At 42.9% G+C, this 25,124-nt stretch overlaps 1 protein-coding gene across 1 annotated transcript; it reads left to right on the top strand.

Moving 5' to 3' along the window:
* Positions 1-1,294: 1,294 nt before the first annotated feature.
* On the top strand, positions 1,295-24,847 carry LOC136945737 (acid-sensing ion channel 1-like). Its single transcript, XM_067239743.1, has 10 exons — positions 1,295-1,656; positions 4,792-4,987; positions 22,199-22,349; positions 22,549-22,676; positions 22,801-22,951; positions 23,080-23,136; positions 23,410-23,563; positions 23,680-23,771; positions 24,524-24,603; positions 24,728-24,847. Exons 1-10 carry the CDS (start codon positions 1,295-1,297, stop codon positions 24,845-24,847), a joined length of 1,491 nt encoding a protein of 496 aa, XP_067095844.1.
* Positions 24,848-25,124: the final 277 nt, after the last annotated feature.

Genomic DNA, 25,124 nt, shown 5'->3' with positions numbered 1-25,124 from the left:
GGATCATACATAGATCACTGGTGTCAAGTGAAAACTGCTTACTCCCAACTCGAACACTTATGAATCTGTAATGCCATAATAAATATGTTGTTGTATTAGTAGAGCCTGAATTACTCCAACTTTACATAACAACATTTATTTTTTATGTAAATATTTTATTGGGATTTGCACCTCCTTTGCTCCTTCATGAATGTTCTACAATACACCCAAAGTCTTAGCTACTCTTAGCACATGTGTAGATGCAGCCTACACCCGAGCTGTTCCCTCTTCAACTTAGGTTCCAGGTGTGGAATGTCTGAGTGGACAGTTTCATGGCTGTGCTACAGCGGTTTGTAATGGACTCTCTCTCATTCTCACTCACTCCCTCTCTCTCTCTCTCTCTCTCTCTCTCTCTCTCTCTCTCTCTCTCTCACTCTCACTCTCACTCTCACTCTCCCTCCCTCCCTCACACACACACACATTTTCTCAATTTAATATGGAGATGGGAGATTCCATAGGGAGTGTGGGCTGATAACGAAAGGGAAGTTTATTCAACGGAATGCCAGACAGTCCGTGTGGATATATGGTCATCTCCCATGCACTCTGCTGCGAAGTCTCTCTTTTAAACAGCCTGCAGCGACACACTCAAGAGACTGTCCAATCCAACGACCTATTGCCCGGTCGGGAGAACAATCTCCTCGTTCGGACATTTGCAGACTGAAGATGTGAAGTGATGGGCTCTGTATTTAAGTGCACGAAGGGGAAACGGATTAACTCATGATCAAATGACATATACCAAGACGGACAACATTGTATTGTAGCAATCTTTATTGATAATGGGACCTTAAGGAACAGCATGGACACCTTGGAAACTCATACTATTGACATTTTTATTTTGACAGGCGTTTAGAACGATTTTTATGTTTGTTTGCTTGCTTTCGATGAGACAGTCCTAATAGCTTGTTTGCATCCCGGCTGGTAACCACGCGACAACAAAACGCGGGGTCTCCGTATGCTCTTGTGGTCAGTCGTTGTAAAGAGACAGACTGTTACTTGTTCATGAATTGCCTTGCAGATGCCACAGGTGCAGTCGAAATGTTGTATAGACTGAAATCACATTTTTAGGGTACATAGAATTCGGAAACAGTAAATATGTATGCGCACATTTTTTTGTGGAGTGTATTTTTCTCATCCACGCGAAATGAAGATAAAAATGTATTTCAAGTTGTGAAAGGGAGACATTGGGCTGCCTAAAGAACTGAAAGAATCTGCGGTCTGTTAAAAATTCGAAATCATAGAGTAGCTACTGGTTAAAATGGACCTTAAGGTAGAAACCGAAGAGATGGAGTGCAATCAGCCTCCCCCTATTGAGGTTTTTGCGCACAACTCAACCTTGCACGGAATCTCTCACATCTTCACTTATGAACGGGTGTGCATCAAGCGTTGTTTATGGGTCGTGTTTTTCCTCGGTTCTTTGACTTTCTTACTGTACGTGTGTGTCGATCGAATACACTTCTACCTGGAATATCCACACGTCACCAAACTGGACGAGATCGCGACTCCGCTGATGGTGTTTCCCGCTGTGACATTCTGTAACCTGAACTCATTCCGCTTCAGCAGAGTAACACGCAATGACCTGTACCACGCAGGGGAGCTGCTCGCCCTGCTCAATCACAGGTGTGGTAAATCACATTTACTGGAGCTCACCGTAGATTATAGCTCAGAAATATGAACAGAGATGTCTTTTCCCAAGGGCTCCAGATGATGGATTTACTAGACAGCTAAACTATAATTATCCCTCATCTCAGACTTACATTACAACACAAAAAAACTAACTGCAAGTTACAGTATGTGTCTCAGTGATTGCCCTGACTGTCAGTGGGACATTTGGGCAGAGTAGAATGACATACATTTTGAGATCTGTAGGTTCGTTTTATGTACTGTCTAATCATATTTTGTGGCCGTATAAATGCATTTTTGTCTCTTAATTAATAACTTTTATACTTCTGCAACTCTCACATAATTTCTCATTGGAATTTATTTTCTGTTAGTTAGATATATTGCTGTGTGCTTTGGCTGTCTGAGCCTGGGCTTTGCAGCACCATCACTAAACCCCTGAGCAGGTCCACAGCACACGTCTTCTTACTGTTGTAGCTTGGGATAACCGCTGTGGAGGATGGAGGATTAACAGAGAGGAGGTTGTGTCTTCAATATAAACTGAAATGTGTATCTTTAGATAACAATTCATGCAGAGAGTCTTTGACTTTATGAAAATGTTCATTTAGGGTTATTGACTTGCTGTAACTATTTAACATCTTGGGGTGCAACAGCAGTGAGTCATAAGCCTACTGTAGAGATGGCCTTTTTAAGAAGGGAGAAAGCGACTAATACTGGCCTGGAAACTGTGTCAACACAGTTCAGATCCTTGGTGTCTGTGTCTTCTCTCAAATGTCACTGGCTGTGTGATGATAAAACAATCAGGACAGGTCAGTCCGCGTCCCTGTTGCTGTCGTTGGGACTCTGTTGATCAACACCTACAATATCATCAGACACACATACACTGTAATGGGAAAGAGATTTTGTTGTTGTGAGATAAAGGTGAAGGAATTGTTTCTCAGAACTGAGAAACATTTCCTTTATCAGAATTGTTAAAGGAGGTGGGTTGAGTGACAGAGAAATGCACAGGTTGTCAGGACGATTCATCGAATAGACATGATATGTTACAGTTGATGATATGGAAACTACTGATCTACATCTAATTTGGCCCTATACTGTCAGTCCATCTGTCTTTTTAGTTTTGATTCAAGGAATGATTAATGAAGTCTATCAGTGTCCCAGTTTCAACAATCTCAAACTGTCTCTGAAATGAGATCTTCTATCAGTGGTTTTATGGTTTAAGAAGGATCTTCCCCATCTGGTTTGTTACTAAAAAAAATTTTTTGGATTGAAGCTCGAAGCTTGATGAATACTCATTATCCATTGCTCTTGGAGGAATGACAGGTGTGAGCATTACCAGTGGCTGGATTACATACTGTAATGATCTATGTAAGGGAGCACCAATCAAAGAAATGATCTAATCCAGAGGTATGTGTTTTGTTTCTTTGAACCCAGAGCAAATTGGAATATTAGAAGAGGAGGTGATAAGTAGTCATTTATTGCCTGGCAGAAAGAATTGCAGTTCATCAAATTGTTCAATCATGTTATTATTGAGTACGCATGTCAGGTTATCTTCTCTATTGCAAATGTAAAAAAACACTGAATTAGTTTGGTGACTTAAAGCTGGTATTTATTCACTTATCCAGTCTCCCAAGGTAGAGAGGCGATGCAGTTATTCCCTCAATTGTTAAGCTCTCATCCAGAAGTGAATGTGCTTGTGGCATGAAATCCAATACACCGTCTTTCTCTCCCACCTCTAAGGTTTGTCAAATGTCTTGTGGCATGATAATAAAAGTCCATACAAACAGAGGTGTCAGCCTATGCTGATTCTTTCCGGCTTGTGTGCTTTTGGGATTTTATCTCATAAGTGCATTCTTGGCAGGTTTATCCACAGCAATGACATTTGGGAGCAAAGACCTCAACCCAATTAAAGTCTCTTTTAATCAACTGAAGGCTCTGCCGGCAAATCATGGCACTTTGCAGCTAGAGAGAGTATCTAAATAGGATCAGATTTACCATCAGAAGAAGTGGGCCATCTCTCCCACCTCGTTGGCATGATTATGTCAAGAACCAAACATTGGAAGTGGAATAGTTGATGACTGATTTAATATCTCTGGTGGCTTTGGTGGCTTTTAGTTTGATGAGTTGGACTTCAACTAAGACTATTTAAACCAAGTTTTTATTTACTTGGTTTTAAAAACAGATGTAAAATATTTTTGTATTGGTTTCAATTGAAACTGTTTTGCTACAACTATACTGGTAATGTTTATTATTCATACGTTTTCCATGTTGGTCCAACTCAGACTATATAAATAATTATACATACAGAATTTGTCTCACTCTTAATAATAAGGTTCTGCCAAAATGTTAAATTTCAAATGACAAAAGCTTTCAAAGCTTGACATTACTGTGTGATGAGGAGGGTTCTGAATGTGCCAGTAGCATCTATTCTAGTATCTTTACAGGGAGGAGGAAACTGAATGCTTAGATTAAGTGGACTCTGGGAAAGAAAATCTCCTACTGATTGTGCTGTTTACTGTGTGGGAAGGCATTCTCCCAACCCAGTGACTCATGTGCAATTATTCTCTGTCTGGATAGAATGAGGACATGGACATACACTCACATACATTACCAACACACGAACAGCATTAGCTGTTCAACATTTGCACATACTTATATTTTCATGCAATATATTTACATTTACATGTAGGCATTTAGCAGACGCTCTTATCCAGAGCGACTTACAGTAAGTACAGGGACATTCTCCCCGAGGCAAGTAGGGTGAAGTGCCTTGCCCAAGGACACAACGTCATTTTGCAATGCCGGGAATCATACCGGCAACCTTCGGATTAATAGCCCAATTCCCTAACCACTCAGCCATCTGATCCCCTCATATATATTTATTTTAATGCCATCGGAATTATTTATGCTGTCTTAATCTTAAAGAGCACTTGTCTTCTAAAGTTGACAGTCGATTCCTCAATAGTGACAAGTGTCATGATAGTAAAATCAAGTTCCAGACTTTTACTTAGATTATAATATAAATACAATATAATATTGAAAAAGGCTGTATGTGACTAATACACTACCATGCCCTCTTTCTTGTCCATCCCACCTCTTTCTCTCGCTGTCTCTCCCTCTCTCTCTTTCCTCAAGGTATGAGATCAGGGACATGCACCTTGTGGAAGAGAGTGTTCTGGAGCCGCTGAAGGCCAAAGCAGACTTCCACAACTACAAGCCGAGGCCCTTCAACATGCGAGAGTTCTACGACCGAACAGGACATGACATCAAGGACATGATGCTAACCTGCCACTTCCGGGGATCTGAGTGCAGACCTGAGGACTTCAAAGTAGTAAGAAGCCATACAAACCATTAAGTTACCTTTTCATACACAAACAACTGAACTGTTTTCAAGAAGTAATATTTAACTACTCATGGGAGATGGCAATATAAGTACACACAATTGTTGTATTTTATTTTTAGATGTTGATGGTTTGAATTCAACTACATGCATGAATGGAAATACAGATTACACAACAGAGAGTTATTTCACTTTTGTCTGTCAGTCACTGACAACTGTTTACCATCCCTGTTGTGTCAAATCCTTGACTAGCCTGACAAAGCATGTTTATGTGGACACCTACACCAGCTGCAACAGGAACCTGACAATGGTGTAGTAGATCACTGTCTGCTGAGGGACGAGAGGTCAAGACACAGTAACATACAGGCAGATGCTAATTGCATGTTTTGAATGTGAAATTCCTCACAGCATGTCTGACCCAAGGATGTCACATAGTAGTGATTATTCTTCAGTGACTGCGGCCTTTCTGTTTTGGTCTGCTCTGCCTGCAGAGATGATGCAGGGACCTCCTATATGTACAAAGCATGGCTGCTGTTTCAGACAACTGGCAGCAAACTTTTTAGATGTTTTCATTTGTCATTTTGTCCCATCCAAACGACAGTGGGACTGACAACATGCAGCCTGATCCATAGAGATGAGCTCTGTGGATGGAGGGGACAGATGATATCAAAGATTTATGTTGAAGGCAGACTGTGTGTGTGTGTTATGTGCTGTGCACTAGTAAAATAGGAACTTTATTTGCTGAACTGTGGCTCAGTCAAGAACTGTGCTGCTGCCTCTTCCTGCATAGCCTCCTCCCTTTCTTGCCTTGGCTCATGGATTCAGGCATAGCTGCCAACAGGCACCAGTATCTCCCTTGAATATCCGTTTTGAACTTTCTACAGAAAAAGTCATCTGTTCCTGAATTGCACACTGTAAAACCCATCAGGCATGTCATGCATGTTGAAGTCAGTTTTATTTTCCTTACACAATTGTAGAGGATGGTCTTTAATGGAGGGCAGGGTGATTTTCGAGCCTTTCTCCTTCCTCTGTTGTGGTTCCGAGAGCTCCTCTCCTCCAGTCGTCACAGCACTCCACAGAGATGGATCCATTTTTCTCCTCTTTGAAGAGTGATGTGGCTCAGAAGATTGTGTCTGTCCTGAGTGGAGTGGAAGAGGTGTTTCCCCAGGTGGTTATGAGGGGGTTTGATTCTTTCCCTCTCTCTTCACCTGTTATCTACAGGAACGTGAAGGTAGTGGGAAATGCATTTTCTTTGAAGATTTACTTTGATCAATTTCAGTGAGACATACACTTCATTCATCTTCTTCAATTCATATTTTCATCATAAGTTGTTGATGGTGTGATGGTTGAGGATGTCCTGTGCCCAACACAATCTTCTCAAAAAGAACCACATCACTCTGAAGGTGCTTTATTTTTGCATTTGAAAGTGAACACTTGAATCTTTTGTAGTACAATGTGTATTACCAATATTCTAGAATATTTTCTCAACCAATTTCTCTTTGTATGATGATATATTGAGGATAGATTGAGTGACATCTTACTGTGATAGACAGCAGCTTTCATAATAACATTTAATGTGTCAATCACTTCAAGGAGGACATGGTACATTGCATAAAGTGCCGGGGGAGATGACAAATAGTACTCAATAAGAAACACTAAGTGATATTTGGAAGCCTGATTACATCTGAATAAAAGTTGATTGACATTTGCATTAGGAAATAGCACTATGATTAAACCAAAGATTAAAACATAATTCACTTGATTATGTGATGCATTAATTAATTATTTTATCAAAAGAGTATCTACAGAGTTGACTAATCCTGGTTTGTTGATATCTACAAACAGATGGCAGAGAGATTGCTCTGAATGCATCGGCCATACTATGAAATATTATCATGTTGCCAGTTTAAGAAAATCTTTGAAGATTTTATCGCTTTTTGAGTCCACTGTGAAACATCCAGTTTTGGATAATTAGCTTTATTCAAGTTGTGTCTACATCTCCAGAGTTTAAGAGGTATCGTTTAAAGATAATAGCAGGGAGGAAGCAACAGGGAGAACCATACAGGTACACAAGCATGACATGTTCATCTTAACAACAATCAAAAAGTTTAGAGATAAGATGGTTCAGCGCATTTCAAATGAATACTGGAGATGATAACAAAGACAGCAATTATGGAGTCATTGACTATATCCACCACTCCCCTCTGCCTCTCAATGACGGCTGGATAGAATCATGGTAGCTAATTGGTCTCTTTAACACTGCCTAAGGAAAGAGAGGGAGCGATAGAGCTTCTGGAAAAAGCCTCACAAATGAACTGAAGTAGACAGTGTAAAGTAAGAGCGATAGAGAGAGAGAAGGAAAGTATTTCCAGGGAGCTCTTCCTATGCTCTGATGCCTGGCCTCTCTTGTTTGTCATGCGAGAGCTTTGACAAGTCTACCTAGGGAGCCTGTTGCGGTTCTGTGAAGTTGCTGTGTGATTCCCTACAGTACACACAGTCTCTGTGACAGCTAGACTATTACCTCCTTTCTCTGATCACTCTGTCTGTCGTGTCGACAACAGGAAGCATCCAACTCCTTGAGGAGTTCTCTGCGGGAGACAACAGTACCATCCAGCTCCCCATTAAACAACTCTACGGTCTTTTCCTACTAGAAAGATGATCAAATGTTAAATCAACTTTTTATGTATCTCTTCATCTGTGGTGGCATCAAAACATCCGTACCGATGAGTTTGTCTTTGAAGTAGAGCTTAAGTAAGAAAAAGCTTTCTGGTGACAGAATGCCTCAAGCCTGACTAAAACCCCCTGCAGGTGATCCCTGGGGGGGCTCGCTGGAGTAGCGAGCCAACCCATCATCCCCTCAGGTTGACATTACAGAACATGCCAGGAAACAGGGAGGAGCACATCATTGTGCCCGATGGCAAGTAGGATAGAGAGGCCAAGTCTTGAGGCTCGTCATGAGAGAATGCCCTGGGGCTCGGATGGAGCCAGTTCCCCCCTCTCTCTCCCTCTCTCCCCCTCTCCCTCAGGAAGGGAATGCAGGGATGAAACGTGGAGCCACTGTGCTACAGTAGAGACAGCAGACTGTAAGCCTTTATTTAGGGTCAGTGCTCATACACTCTGGCACATCAAAGACCTCTGGGCATTACGGACGTGGCACCTTCCTGTCACACCTCCACACCCACAAGACCTTGAGTGCTCTGTGTTTCCCTTTTCTCTACATCCATCTCTTTCCCTTCTTCTCTGAACTGTTTTCCTCGTCCCTCATTCATTTCGATCCCTGCGGAGTGCATCTTTCACATCACCCCCACAGGCATGACAATCCTCATTATGTTTTCATGCCATGCTCTCTTTATCTTCCACTCCTACACCCCTTCTCTCCTTCTCCCTGTTCCCCTGACATGCCTCTCTTCCCTCTATTCCTAGGCAAAAGGTTCTCCCTTAAAAAAGCTGCCTTGGCGAAGAGAGGTGAGGTGGAAATTTTAAGAGCAAGTGAAATCACTTAAGGGGCTTTGAAGTTTATCGTCATACTCCTTTGTGATGTGCAGCGAATGCTTACAGGTGCAAATTAATACATGTGGCCGTGCTGAATGCACTGTATTTAGTGCTGACCAGCTTGGAAAGCTGATTGATGGTCAGGATAACTCCATTACCAGATCAGCAGGTGAATACTCATGATGACCATAGAGGGGAGTAATCTTTTACAGAAAACCAACTGTCAGCAGGACCTCTGCCAAACACAGCAACAGAGAGGAAGTGATGGGCATGAGTGTTTGTACTTGTAGACAATATCGCTGACACACCCACACATATACAAACTCTCAATGTCCAATTCACAATCAAAAGAAAAATCTGTACTCCCTTGTTCTTTACTCATTATATGATCCCTTTGAGAGACTAATCTAGTGGATCTGGAAACCAAACCATAACAAATATTTAAACACGTTGCCATTTCCTATTAGAGACCACATTAAAATAGGTAAAAATATTTGAAGTTAATTGCCCAACTTTTTCAATTTAAAGTCAGCCTTTCATGTCCTTGCCTGCTCCAGTAACCCCACACATTCTCTGCAGGGCCCACGTGAGAGACCTGTCTCCTATTGTTTGTAGATAGAGCTCCACGGTGCATCGCTGTGACTCCAGCTGGCTTCTAAATGGATCAGTGGAATTGCTCAAATGTGCTTTATATGCCCAGACCTGACAGAGAAAATGCTTTTTTATGAAAACATGGACAGGGAAATTATTTAAAAAAAAGAATAAAAAATTGTGCCACTGAAAATAGCCTGCACTGGCTGCTGTGCTCTGCACATGCTTTATTTATCCTGAGGATTAGTGCAGGTGACTGGAAGCCTTGGGGTTTGTGTGGGTTTGAGGCATGCTGGCATTGGCTGACTCTGACTCAGGCTGTTTGAAGTGTATTGTGAGGAAGAGGAAGAGCCAGGGGGACATGATGATGGTAGAAGGTAGAGACTGTTGTGTCACTCTGTCCTTCCTTGACCTCAAATGTACATTCGAAGAGGAGGAGAAGGGTTGATACGGTGTACAGTATGTCTGCAGTCTGAAGGGAATACAGACAAGAGTGAGCGCTGGTCTGCTTTCTGCTGGAGATTTGTGACCGACACACACACACACACACACACACAAACACACAATGATAAAGACCTGTACATAGTATATAGAAGTACAAACATAAACAGATATTTATTAGTGATATTGTACATCCAGTATGGGTTACAATCTCACAGTATGCAGGCTTTCTTTGGCTTAGTCCAGCCACTGAATGATTCCCTGGGGGAGGATAAGACAAATGCAAAACAGACACTGAACTCACACAGACACACACACACACACACACACACACGTTAGCTTCCGTGGCCACTGACATGCACAGTGCATACACACCCCAACAACATCTGCTGTCAACAACAATGTACATATAAAACAGAAGGATGGTGGACAAGGAGAAATACCTTTAGATTTGTACAGTAATTATGTTGGACATAATCCTGCTCCTATCAGAGCCGGAGGGAGAGAGGTAGGAGCAGAGGGATAATGAGGCAGGTGCTGCTTTCACACTGGAACCAGCCTGAATCCCTGTAATAGGCCTCTTTTCACAGTCAAAGCTTCTCACCAGCACAGACTATACATATGAATTCTGAGGGGTTGGATGAACTGGAACCTGAACTGCATGCTTTGAAGTGTGTGTGTGTGTGTCAGGTTATGTGCACATGTGTGTGTATGTGCGTGTGTGCATATGCGTGGTGTGTATGTGTGAGTGTGTGTGTGTGTGTCTAAGATAGGTTGTGTGTATGTTTGCGGACATGGGTGTGTATGTGACACGAGAACTGCGGTCACACTATCAATTCAGTTGGGTCTCTGTAAGCTCATTATGGGTTTATACCAGTCCAGACTCCAGGAGTTTGTACACACTGTGTCAGCATAAGGAGGGTCGGGTGGGAGATCATGGAGAGAGGCAGACATGACAGATGGGAGTAGTGAGAGAGGGTGTACACTGTAGACATTGGAGGTTTAAGACTCTGCATGAAAATGAACCGAACCTGTTCCAAACCATGGAGGACAGAGGGGATGGGAGTGGGGGGAAACAAGGGTAGGCGGTTAAATGAGAGTGGTCTATGAGTCATTCATTTTAATTAATAGCTATGACGATTTTAATGTAGACAACATTTATTCTTTCTGTTTTAACGATTAGGGCTAATGTAAACCATTTATAATCTATGAAAGGCTGCAGTTAGTTAAAGACTGTAATTTCTGTAGTCTGGATTCATTTAGTATCTTTTACTCACAAAGCTGTGAGCAGCATGATGCAAACACAGCACACACAGCATGACCACCACCATTATGCACACACACAAACACAGCACACACAGCATGACCACCACCATTATGCACACACACAAACACAGCACACACAGCATGACCACACACAAACACAGATATTGTAGTTTCATGCAATGACATTCAGGTAGCATGCAGCATTTGGGGAACAGAGTGTTAAAGCCAGAGAAGCAAGGAACGGCTGATTAGTATTTCCTGGATGTGCCTGTGCAGTTTTATATCACTCTCAAACTGACATTTCCTCTGCCATTGCTGAACTATCAATTAGGCACTGCTAGCTTTAGCATGGCCTGAGGGACTGAGTTCCAGGGAGATTTCATTTTCTTTTTTTAGGGTGTGGAAATAATGGCCTCTGTGTCTATGCAAAGATAATTCCATTGTGAATTGTGTAATGTATGTGTGTGTGCGTGCTTGTTTGTGTGTGGGTGGGGGAGGTGTGTGTGTGTGCTTGTGTGTGTGTCAGGAGAGGTGGGGGTCTTCTCTTTTCTACTAGGATGCAGTTCTCATGGAGATTTATGAGCTGTCATCATCCAGGTATCAATGAGGAACCAAGCTGAATGGGTGCAAGTGTGCATGTTAGCGCGTGTTCATGCACATGCACATGTTGTGTAAGGTATTTTCTAGGGAGATTTTCCTTTTAAAAAGCATAATTAGTCTTCAACACTTGGCCGTTTTTTCTGATCCAATGACCAAACCCATCTCTAGCTATGTCATAATTCAACCAGACAGAGCTGGCAGCAACAGACTTCAAGAGTCTCTGTAACAATATTTATCTTATGCTTTTAATCAGCATTTGATTCAGACCCAATGAGTGGTCACAAGAGCATATCAGACTTTTAAATTAATCACTTATAGTAAGTGCTCCACAGGAAAACAAACAAACAAAACAGAAACAACATCCCTTTCTGCCTGTGAATGTTTATTCATCTGCTAATGTGTTTACCTCCTTCACTTGTGCAGGGAAACATCATCCACCCTTTACCTCATACAGGGAAATGAAATTATACTCATCGCTCACATCTGCAAGTTGCTATCACACTAAACAGGCACTACAAGCCGCTGACTGATGGCCAAAATAGAGAACATGATTCATAACATTCTGCATCGAGATTCTAAAATGACAGCTACATCTGAAACTTTAAATAGGCCTTCCTTTGTTTATTGTTTGACTGTTTCCTATTCTAAGGAGTCCTGATAAGTCAGGTGCTAGCCAAGGTTATTTTCTCTCCCCGTCTCTCTCTGTGTCCTTCAGCTGACAGGGACACACCTGTTTAACATAGCCGCATTCTCTTATTATGCTCCTCCAGCTGACAGGCTCCATCGGCTCATCCTCCTCACAGCCCTGCAGGAGTCACCAGTCTCCTTCCCTCATCACTTACACTTTCTCTCAATTAGGAAGGAAACAATATGTTCCCAGTCAGAGGGGTATGGAACACAGCGGAGTGAGCTCAGGGAGGGCACTGGCTTGCCCAGCTGACTGGGGAGCAGCATAGTCCCCTTAGGTCTTAATTACTCTGTTTCTCTGCTTCCTCACACACCCACCATGACACCCTCAGCCTCGCCGCATGGGCAGCCATCCCATCTCTGTCACAGCAGAGGTGATCACACAGGCTACTGCAGCTTAGTGACTCGTGTCTAAACCCTATATCCTTGAGTTGACTGTGAACTCGTTCTTCATGAGCCACATATTTACCCTTCCCTGTATGTATGCTTTTTGTTCCATGATGAGGGCTATGACATGGGCAGTGCACCATGAGCTGAAAGCCAAGTGTCATTCCACCCTGAACCGTCTAAATGTATGAGGAAGTAGGCTTCATGCAAACAGACGGTATTCAGAAGGATGAGCACAAGACTTCTCGCCCTTCTCTGTTTCAACCTGGGAAAGTGTTTACTCTTCCCTCCAATTGTCTTCTCATTACGACTTCATTGTTGCCTGGGTGACAAGAGAAAAAATAATTTATTAGAGAGTAGTTAGTGAAGCTTTGTTAAGGCTGGTGTTGTTTTAATTGCCCACTGATAGCAGGAGGCAGAGATAACTGTGAGTGGCATTTTAGTGTTTCGTATTAGAGGTTTAAGACTGACATTCACAAATGACTTCATTTTGTGGCAGGATGGAAAGGCTTGGATATGGAGGAAAGAAGAAAAACTGCTGTCCATTTATTTGGAGAACAGAAGCACAAAAAACGTAGATGGTATTATGAGAGAGAGAGAGAGAGAGAGAGAGAGAGAGAGAGAGAGAGAGAGAGAGAGAGAGAGAGAGAGAGAGAGAGAGAGAGAGAGAGAGAGAGAGAGAGAGAGAGAGAGAGAGAGAGAGAGAGAGAGAGAGAGAGAGAGAGAGAGAGAGAGAGAGAGAGAGAGAGAAAGGAACACAAACAGAAAGGGAAAGGATACAATGTAAAGAAAAAGAGAGAGACACAAACAGAGTAAACAGTGTTTGGGGTTGTAAGTCACTGAAAACTATAAGACTGTCAGGACTGGCTGGACTGAGATGGGTAATATTGATTTTATAGTAGATAATCTTGCATCACTTCCATTGATATATTGTTGGTGAGAAACAACAGGATTGTTTTCGAGCGTTGGAGGCATATCTCTTTCCTTTCATTCGATGGATATGACTCCTGCTCTTCTTCTTCTTCTTCAGGGAAGCTCATTTGCACAATCTGAGTCCCTGGGCATCTGCTATTAATGCTCTTTTCTGTTTCAAGCTTTCGTTACTAAAGCTTGAAACTAGATCAACTCCAAAATATTCCTTCTACTTTCATATTGAGCTTCCCATTTTCTTAATCATTGTGTTCTTCCTCTGAGTTGGGACTGACAGGCCCAGCTGGAGATGTGTCTTTGGTGGGATGTTTCTTACAGCTGCAAGTGTTCCCATTGAGTCACATTCAGTCAGAGTGAATTCATTCAGATGGACTTCCATTGCTTGTTGCAGATTTTATCAAGCCTTTCTGTTGCTTTTGTGTCAGCACATGTTTATGTTCAAGCCAACATGGCCGAGGACAACAGATACAGACACACGCATACACACACATGCTTAGCCCTCCAGGTTTTGACGCCTGTGATTATCAGTAGGTCAGGTGCTGTTGAGATCCTGCAGGTCTCTTCCCAGAGAGATGGCTGTGAGGTCAGTTTCCTGATGGCTGTCTACTGGTCACCATGGCGACTGCAGTAGGTTCAGAGAGATGCTCACTACCTACCCTGATCTTCACCTCTCAGACCAGAAAGGTAAATCAACACAGCCTGAACCTGGTGAGATGAACTAAATAATCTCACAGGAAATGGAGAGAGAGCGCCCCGAGCTACTGGAGATCTGCTGTGAGAGAGACAAGGCACACCAAGGTGGTTTGAAAGGTGATTCCAGAGAACAAATGTGAGACATAATCTGTAACAGAAGGCACATTAAAGAAGCATTTGGCAATTTAAGAAATCAATTTTGTATCCACTTGTCTGTGAATGGTAGGCTTCACTGTCCATAATTGCTCCTCTGTAGTTAAATGTTAGCTTACACATTGAATTTCAACTGTCAAAGTTCCCAATTATACAAAATGTGTTGTATGGAATGGAACTAATTATCTGACTCCCAACCATTTCATTTGTATTCTAATATATTCATAATATTCCATATTCATACTACAGTATACTGTATTCAGAACTGTTCTCATTGCCTGTCCCATTAGTTTGACTTTCACAAGGTGACGGTTTTAAGCTCAGAGCCACCAACAGTCACAACCTTTTTTGTCATAATTCAGGGGCAGACAAAATTGTCCTGATTAGATTTTTAGCCTGGACCCATGGCCCTATACCAGCATGTGTATCTGGCAGTGCTCATTTGTGACCAAGTGAGCAAGATAGTGAATACTTGTGTCTGTTTGCGCAGGTGTGTGTATGTGTGTGTGTATTTATGCATGTGTGCAGTGTCCCCTGCGGTGGATGTCATCGCCTGCTGTCCTTTTCTCTCTGGCAGGGCACAGTAGGGAGGCAGAGAGGCAGAGCTCTGAGCGTTCATTTCTCTGGGCCTGTCTGGAGCCCTCACAGCCAAACAACATCCCCGCTAACCAGACACACACACCAACTCACACACACATAGACACACACACACACACACACACACACACACAGACTGAGCCAGCCAAGGAAAAAGTATTGATCCTCTGTTTAACTTACCGTTTGTGCTCAAGCTGAACCATTGTGTATCAAACAGTAATGCACAGAGGGGGAAACAGAGGGAGGTACACTTTCAATTTGGTTCAGACATCACTTTATTTACTTTCCAGTGGCCAGACATGGAATTGCAAATCCAGTAATTCCTCTATTACCATGCTGTGAGTTCAATTATCTTGGATGTCCATCCTCACGTGTCCTCTTGGTAGTCTAGGAGTACCCAGGCATAAAGGGTTATTGCCTTTCAAATTGAACCTCAGCTTCAAGTTTCTCTGCCATTCAGCATGAAGGGACGATGTAAATGCAGCCTGCTTGGGAGTCAGAGTTGCTTACATGAGCTATCTGGAAATGAATTAATCCTGGTGTGCTCAGGAGCTCCATGCGACAGCCTGGGAAATCTGAAACCTCAGCGGATTTCTCCCAGAGGGAGTAGAGGGTGAAATTTGTCACACCGGAGAGGTTCACTCTGGGGGAAAAGCTGCTAGCGCGTTTCCCCCCTTCTGACAGATTTCCCGCCCTCCAGACTGCACCAAAAGCAACAGGAGCCATGGTAATGAGTTTGTTAAATGACGCTGGACCCATATCCTCTAGTTGTTGTTTTGTAGTGGTGGCCATCGCTGTGGTGTCAAAAGGTTGATGATGTTACATAAAAGAAAAGCTTGCCATCCACAGTTTGTTCAATCCCTGTAGTAGTGTTTTAATTTCGGGGACCATGTTTTGATGTCACCAACACTGTGACTCCTGAGTTTAGATGTTTCCTTATTTATGAACAGTCTGACTCATACCTCTTGTCACTGGTGATGTTATGTGTCTGAGAACCAGACTTTGGGCTGGCTGGTTGTCTGGCCGACTAGTCCTTGGCTGCAGACCATTGGATTTTGGAGGAGGGGAGGATTGCCTTGGCCTCCCTTGTCTCTGAGAGCAGATGTGTAGATACCGTGACCATATGTAGAGGTTAGTCACCCTGACTTATTGATGTGGCGTCTCTGAAGCACAGCAACAAAGAGGACAACAAAGAGCCTCCAAACAAAAATTTGAAACAGAGAACTGCTCATGTGTGGGGAATCCTGGACGATTGAATTTGATTCTACTCATTTACCCTTAGATATCATAAAAAGCAACTAAAGGCAAATACGTATTGTGAAGCACGGAGACAGACTCCAAGAGAGAAGGTACGCCAAAGGGTTTTAATAGCACCTTTTGGTACAAAACAAAAAAACATTAACAAAAACTGAGTTACGTCGGCGTGTTTCTTGTTCTCCCAGGGTCTCTTCCTTCAGCCCTCCTGGCTCATGTGGTTGGTCTCGTTTCTCCTACGGCGAGTCTGTGTAGCACAAAACCATGTCAACCCCCATATTGCCCCTGTTTGTCCTCTTTTGTACTCACCAGGCGTGAGGTAGATGAGGAACAGGTGTGCCTCGTTGAGGCTTTGCTCCTGTAACGAGGCCAACGGGCTGCCAGGCCCATGGCTGACAAGGCCCCCTTGTCACAGCATGAAATAATGAGACTGATTCTATCACTAAGGAAATGGAGTAGCTTCCGATTTGACTGAGCACAAATTCAAAAAGGAAGACATACGCGGAATGCATGAATTCAAATGACTTCACAATGTCCAATCATTGGCTTGAAATTGAAATGCTTCGTATCACTGTTTGACTGATCAGAATGTGCTCCCCTTCCACTATGATTTTACCCGGCAATTATTCACCCACATGCACACACACACACGCACACATACTTCATCATTATTCAAAAACACATCCTCATCTCACCTCCCAGCTTATTAACAGGAACTGTGACACAAGCAACCTGTTGACTCAGAAGGCCGGGGACTATGTGTCATAGGTTGGAAAACCACTTATTATCCACATAAAGGGGCTCCAGACCACTTAACATCTAGAACAAGGGATGTCTAACACTCTTCCAAGCCATGTTATGAACATTCACCAAGCTACAGCGTGACTTATGGGACTTTAAATGGATATAAATTATGTTTTAGAAAACACATGATAACCATAGATTTCCCACTTGTTTTACCTTAACCCAAATCAATTCACTTCAATGAATGTCCAATTTCTAAGATCAAGTCTACATGCAGTCAATCCAAGAAGGAATGAGACCGTGGAAGGTGTTCCTGCTGAGACTCTGCGCTGCAGCCCTCTGCCCACCCACCCTGTATGACTTTCCCTCTGGCTGTTTACCCCTTGATGTGTACACAGCTGCTCTCTAAGATGGGGTGATGCACACTGGAGCTAACAGCTATCTGTTGAGATGGGCTCTGTCCAGGTGTGTCTGCCACTCTTTCATCAGCAGCCAGAAGGGCCATTAGTACAGTAGATGTTAATGAAGACAGCGAGGCCTCAGTCTGCAGGGGTGTACAGTACGTCCAAGGCATCAGCAGTGATGACAGTGCCACTGATGTAAATGGGAACTCTGTCGTTCATTGTGTTTTCTACTCTGTACATTACAGACTAAAAGATGTACCTATTTGATATTATGAGAACAGTGTTGATGTTCAGTTGTGTTGGTGTCAGTGCAGACTGCAGACAACTGAGTCTCAGTTTCTACACTAAGAATGTGTGACAGGAAAAAGTCCCCAGAGATGCTATTTACCACCTCACTCAAGTCTCATTTTGCTCACTCTGAGGAGAATTATGGGTTGACTGCTGCCTGAGAGATATTGTATAGAAAATTGCATGACTCTGACAGGAAGTGAAGCAGCAATCCAAACACATTTCAGTCAGGGGAACCACAAGCATCCTTTCATTATTCACCAGGGGGAGCATCTCTATAAAAGAGCCATTCTGTATGGTTATTTAGAATAGTCTTGTTTAATATGGAGATATTTTATTCATTCTCCATTTTCGTAAACATCCGTAGAAGGTGGGGGGTAGCAGGGACTAGACTGCTTTTTCCTCCATCTTGAAAGGCTTGCCTTTTTTCAGCTATGTGGGCAATTTCCTCCTAACACAGAAAACAGGGATTGATTTAGACCACCAGTTAGTTGCCCCCACAGACAGTCATTATACTGCAGAGTCTACAAGTCTTTTTAGTAGACGTCCTATGAAGATTTGTCATGCATCCCTACTTTTCTTTACTTCCCTGAACATTGTTTTGTATCTCCAGTGTTTGTATTGGCTCTGAGTAGAAGCTCTAGCCAACCTCCTCTCTCTCTATTTCTCTCTCGCTCTCTCTAGCTCTCTCTTTCTATCTCTCTCTCTCTCTCTTTGTTTCTCTCTTCTTCTCTTTTGCTTTGATGCTATGGTCTCTGAAGGTGATGGGTACTTTACAGTAGTGAGATCCAGGCCAGTGTCTGACAGTGGGATAAGAGGAGAGCCCCGTCTGCTGCCCTGTAAAATATTCATCAAGCTGAGCAAGAGGGAGGAGGGGAGCAGAATGCAGGAGGAGATGGAGAGGAGTCTGCTGGGAATAAAACACCACCGGGGGAGACGGATGGAGGGAGGAAGGGAGAAATGAGAAAGAAATGCTCTTATTGTGTGGCAGATGGTTGTGTTAGATATTTGGATGAGAATATGAAATTGTACATCTTTGGACAATAGATGAAAGTTTTTTTTCATAGAACCAATTGGTGTCCTAATGAACCAGTGGGGGAGATAAAATCAGAAACATGGACAGAAAGTGACTGTCATTTTGACTGCAAATGTTATATTAGGTTTTAACTGAAATTTCAGGTGATGAAATAATAGGTTTGTGAACGATCTCATGTGCCTACAGGCTAAGGTGGAAAAGTGCAAGTCGCCCGCTCCTCCTCTCCTTCAATGCCAATGATGCCTGAGGACTAGCTGTCCCTGCCCATAAACAGATCATTACAGAGCCCGTCCACAGCTTGCGAGGGCTCAAGGTGCTACTTCACTCTAAAGACTTTGAAAGTGGATGTTATTGGGTGATCAATTCTTTCTCATTATTCTAGCTATGACCTCTGGAAAATGCTGGCTGTTATTCAAACACCACAAGGACGTGATGACAAATAAGAAAGTCTAGACTGTGAACAAAGACTAATGTTTCAACGTATATTACTTTAATGTATGACTTAAAATGATCTGACATTTAAATATTTTGACTAAAATTGTGTCTAGTGTTTTGTATCCATCCATTCTATCTTGTGTGTACAAGCATGTGGCAAGAGATATAACAGGGCATAGACTTCTCCCTAGTGTCTGAGAAAACATTAAGTAACACATTGTGGCAGCCATTTCTTTGACCTTCTTCCCCATGCTCTTCATGATGACCTCGGTTCACTTATTCTTTTCCATCTTGACAGTACAGAACTGCTACTTTGGTATGCTGACCAATTTTGACTAGACATTGTTATTCAGCCTCATTACAATGCATTCAAACACCATTTGACACAAGCACACACAAATACATCACACATGAAATCACGCACACAACGCATGCACATCATCTTCAAGCTAGGGACTTCAAAGTGTTGTCTTTGGTATGGTCCTTCAATTTGATCCAGAGCTTGTCATTAGCTTGGTGAGTCAGCGCTTCCCTGAAACGGTCAATATCAGGACAGAAGTGACACCAGAGGAGAGACGGTGGCTGAGTTGCACCTCTGTTGCTGTTACCTCTTTTCTGACATCACTGATTAGCTTTTGCAGTGTAATTGCTCTTCTCCACAACATTCAGTCAACACTGGTGTGTGCCTTTCTATCGAACTTCATAAAAAGTTTTGGGAATGCTTCAAGGTTGGCCATGAAGGAAAGTGAATTTATGAAATTAAAAGAACGTTGATACAATGAGTTTCTAAAAGGAAGACTGGAACAGCAGCACAGTCGACCAATGTCGCATGGCTGCGGCGGCTTTTAAATATCGCTCACTGTGCTACTGGGTTCAGGAGGCCAACATAACAACTGGGCGAGTGTTTGCACTTCACAGGCATTGTTTTATGTCTTGGATCAGCTGTAAAACAACAGAGCGCTAATGGATTGTATTCACCCCGCTGAGGGTTCTTTAACAGCTTAGAGATTGCAGGGGTTTATTAGACCTGCCTTACGGGTGTGGGACAGTGTGTATGGACCTGTGATTTAAGGGTTGTTTTACATGCTGGGGTGGTTACGAGCAACATACACAGCGACTTGCATAATGATTCATTTTCTGGAGAGTGCTGAGTGCTTTCCTATGGTGGGAAACTCACTATGAGTGACAGTTTGATTGATTGGAGAGCTCTAAAGATTATAGTCTGGGCAAACTCCTTAAGATGTGCATTTGATGTTTGGGGCTGGCAAAAGAGGATTGATTATTTTGCAAAGTAGTCACTTCAGTGAAGTGCCAACAAGAGAGAGAGAGGAAGAAAGAGAGGGAGTTACACAAAGACAGAGTTGCACCGAGAGAGAGAGAGAGAGAGAGAGAGAGAGAGAGAGAGTGCATGTGGGAGAGTTAGGGAAAGAAAGTTATTTCAAGAGGAAGAGAGGGAGAAGCTGCACCACACAGGTTCATTAAGATGATAACTACCCTGGTAGAAAGCAACAGGAGCCACACTGCTCAGTGCCCCACAAATAAACCTCCATGTTTCCATCCCTCTTCTTCACACCTTTGCTTTTGCGTTGCTATAGTGCGCTAAGGCATCGGCATACCTCTCTCTGTCCATTCACCCCTGCTCCATGCAATCACAGAACATCACCCAGGTTCCAACTGTGACTGTGAAAACAGCTTCACAAAAACACATTTCATTAATAAATCAGTAACAGTACAAATGTTAAACATACTGTATGTGGCATGCATACAAGGGCTGACAGATATAATATTAATTAATTGATTCTGATATTTATAGAAAGCAGACAAAGTGCATGATCTTGTATGTCATGCCTTCAAATATTATGTATTTATAAAGAGCAGGCACATAGCTCTGCCATAAGGCTCTTTATCCTGTGTCTGTGACAATGCCAATCACAGTTACATTAGTGATGAGAAAATGAACAAGTGATGGATGCTATTAGGTATGGATAGAATAGGAGAAAAACCTGTAAGAGATTGTCTGGTGAATGGAGGAGAGGAAGCTGTCAATTCAAAGAGAGGAAGGCTGGAGGGTATGGGAAAGAAAACTCATTAGAACCTAATCCTCAATCTAATTGAGACACAGTCATAATCATTTTCTTTGGACTGAAAATGAGAGCGATAAGAAAGTCATCATAATCCATTTGACTGGGAGAGTTGTGCTTTGTTGTTCCCAGAGGAAGCAGCCATAGTACGGAGGAAGGCCATGACCAGCAGGCCTGCCCCCAGACCCCCCTTCCCTCTGACTGTGGGTGATGAATGGCTGAGATATACAGCTGCCCTTGGCAGAGCCTAAACTCTGTCTGCAGCCATGCCGCTCGCTGCTTCTCTCTAATCACACATATGTCAAGATGTGCCATAACACTGAGCAATAGCTCGCTTCCAGCAGCAGCAACAAAACTCTCCATTTCTACCTCTTCACTTTTACCTATATCCATTTCTTTTTCTCTTTACCACACTCTCACACACACATACCCCTCCCACCCTCCCTCCGGAGCTCTCCTTCTCTCCGCTGTATCCTTCTCCCTGGATGGGCTGCATGACTCAAATCACACATCTCATGGTGCATGGTCTGATGGGGGTAATGTGCCAATCAAAGATGAATCTGTCGTGACTAAGTGTACATGTTGATCACAGCATCCCCATTTAGGTTGTTTCCAGCTTTTAGAGACATCATTGCTAATAAAAAAACACATAATATAGAAACGAACTACTAGGACTGCTGCGCAACTGAAAGTCTACAGAATTGGACACTGGTGAAATAATCACACCAGCAGATCCAAACTGATTGTGAGTGCTCTCTAAATTGTGAGCAGTAACACGTGTTTACAGAAGAGAGTGCAGCTCTTAGAAGAGATGCTATGTCTCCATAGTAATGGCAGGCTTTTATAAGAGCTTGTGACAGGATGATGATTCACAGACTGCTGGTCTCTTTCACCTGAGTGCACCTTTTGTTTAACCCTAAACCCAGGACTAACCCCCCCCCCCCACACACACACACACACTCTCCTCTCAGGGTTGGAGCCAAGTCCACAACTCCAGCCTAGACTAACACTGACACCCAGTGGAAAATTGTAGTTAAGAATCACAGTGGGTTAAGGGATGACAAGGATAAAGAAGGACATGCAGCATTTACATTTGAGATGAGTAACTGATGTGTCTCCTCAGGTCTTCACTCGCTATGGGAAGTGTTACACCTTTAACGCAGGGGGGGATGGTCGCTCTCCACTAATCACAACCAAGGGGGGTATGGGTAATGGGCTGGAGCTCATGCTGGACATTCAGCAGGATGAATATCTTCCGGTGTGGGGAGAGACAGGTGAGAGAACCCAACACTGTTTATTCAGCTGTCACTTCTCTCAGTCTCTCTATGCATGCAGTCCATTACCCAGTTGACACTTTTCTGTTGTTCAATCACACAGACCTACCCCTCTCTCAGTTTGTGCGAGTGAGTGCTCTCGTTAGTTAAATAACCCATGTATGTGTGGTGCAATGAGCCTCTGTTCTACACTCCCCAGATGAGACTTCCTTTGAGGCTGGAGTCAAAGTTCAGATCCACAGTCAGGACGAGCCTTCCTTCATCGACCAGCTGGGCTTTGGAGTGGCACCTGGGTTCCAGACATTTGTATCCTGCCAGGAGCAGCGGGTAAGTTCTCGGAAAAACTTTATTCGATCTTAGATTCGAGAGGAGAGGTGACTGATGGAATTGAAAGGTAGTCAGAATTCAAGTAGAGTCGAGGGTTGTATGAATGTGTGATTGTGTGTTTCAGTTGATATACCTGCCTCCTCCCTGGGGAGACTGTAAGGTGACTCCTCTGGATTCAGACTTCTTTGACACATACAGCATCACAGCGTGCCGCATCGACTGTGAGACGCGCTACCTGGTGGAGAACTGCAACTGTCGCATGGTGCACATGCCTGGTAAGAGACTCTCTGAGGTCAAATTAGAAAAAAATTATTTGTGCAAGAAAGTGTGCAGTTTTTAAGTATGCAACTTTTGTGCAATAAAATGATTTATTATGTACCTTTTTGTATTGTTTGCCATGTAGGAGATGCCCCGTACTGCACCCCTGAGCTTTATAAAGAATGTGCTGATCCTGCGCTTGGTAACAAAGAAATACTCACCATTACACAAAAAACTGCAGGCAATGCCAGTTCACCACAGCACATAAAACACACTAATAGTTTACTTAAAAATGCACACACGTTCTGTTTTTGAGTGTATGGCAGTTACATCAGTGATCATCATGAAACATGTGACTATGCAGAGTGGTTCCTCTTGAAGGGGTTTACTTCACTTGAAATGTAGCCACATGTCACGAGTGGACTTGTGACAGACAGGAACAACTGATGCTGTGACCGTGCTCTTTTTCCCCCAGACTTCCTAGTAGAGAGAGACAACGACTTCTGCGTGTGTGAGACCCCATGCAACATGACCAGATTCAGCAAGGAGCTGTCCTTTGTCAAAATCCCCAGCAAGGCCTCTGCCAAGTACCTGGCCAAGAAGTACAACAAGTCAGAGCAATATATAGCGTGAGTCCACTTGTTAAAGAGTACCTGTAAGCCAGGGATGCCATACAAGACAGAAAACGTCTTGACATTGTACATGACATCTCATCCCCTTTAATCTTTTGGTCCTCTCTGCATAGTGACAATATTCTGGTTCTGGATATCTTCTTTGAGGCTCTAAACTATGAGACGATTGAGCAAAAGAAGGCCTATGAAGTAGCTGGACTTTTAGGTACAGTATGTCAGTTCAGTCTATGTATGACAGATTTTTGGTGTAATTGAAATGGAATAATATCACACTGTTTATTATTTGATTAATTATGAAAGATGAAGAATGAGTATGGATTATATGATTGAAATATGCCTTTTAATCACTTTTATACTTTTATACCTTTATATGTTACAATACTGAAAAAGCCTGATGCAAAGCCATTGACTGTTTAGTATTTCCCCTAAGATATAGAAGGAAAATTAAGCCCAAAAGTGTTAATCTGGATGATTGGGGCTGGGTGTGAGAGAAGGCTATGTGATCAGGCTCCTACTATAGAAAAACTACAAAACCCAGCAGTAATGAGGCAATTTTATGACCCACGGCCCGGAGCCCAGTGTGACTGGCCGTCAAGGTCAGAGCGGGTCTACAAAAAATTTATGAATTATCTATGCACCTGTAATCTGAAGCCTTTAGAAAGAGAGACCAATAAAGTGTAAAATGAATTATGCATTTGTGATAAAACAATATTGTACCAATAGCAAATTTACAGAACTGATAAGGTTTTGAGATAAAAGAGAATGTTCTGAGAAGATTTCTCACGTTTGAAAGGAATCACCCTCTTGTAGTGGATTCTGATTAAACACTTTGCATCAAACTCTGTGGAAGTTCCTGTGCTGTTTCAAACTTAGAGAAATTAACCCAAGGACTTAGTACTTTGAATATCTTCATCATAATGACCTTACTTTCCATAAAGCCTGTATATCCTTTTCAAGGTGACATTGGCGGTCAGATGGGCCTCTTTATTGGTGCCAGTATCCTCACTATTCTGGAGCTGTTTGACTACATTTATGAGGTGAACCTTTTTACATGGTCATTACAAGGGTTGACTTGATGTCTTAACCATTTGGACCTTTCCTCATACCCACTGTGTGAACACTAGTCAATTATTCATGATGTGTATGTGTCCATTCTCCCAGGTGGTGAAGTACAGGCTCTGCCGGTGCTCTGATAAGAAGCACAAGCACAACAATAACAACAACCAGGGGACAGTCCTGAGCCTGGATGATGTAAAGTGTCATGTCAGTAACTTTCACTAAGAAGGGGGGCAGCCACACCCCACCTCTCAATATGTATAAGGAAGGTTTCCATGAGCACAAAGCCAGGCTGTTTTAGTCAATGAGAAAGTTTTCTCCAGACAAGAAACATGGCATGGCTCATGAGTGTGTATAGGGGAGCTCATTCCTTCTCATAGGGTTAGTGTTCAGGGGACCAGGAGGCCCTGAATCTAATGATCCACACACCACCCTCAGACTCTGATGGCTAATGTTCTGACAACCATTTGATCTTCTCATAGTCTTTCATAAACAAATTAGA

Source organism: Osmerus mordax, chromosome 7 (genome assembly GCF_038355195.1).
Source record: "Osmerus mordax isolate fOsmMor3 chromosome 7, fOsmMor3.pri, whole genome shotgun sequence".
NCBI classification, from domain to species: Eukaryota; Metazoa; Chordata; class Actinopteri; order Osmeriformes; family Osmeridae; genus Osmerus; species Osmerus mordax.
Note: the sequence above shows the minus strand (reverse complement) of the source record. Positions and strands in the feature narration are given on the sequence as shown.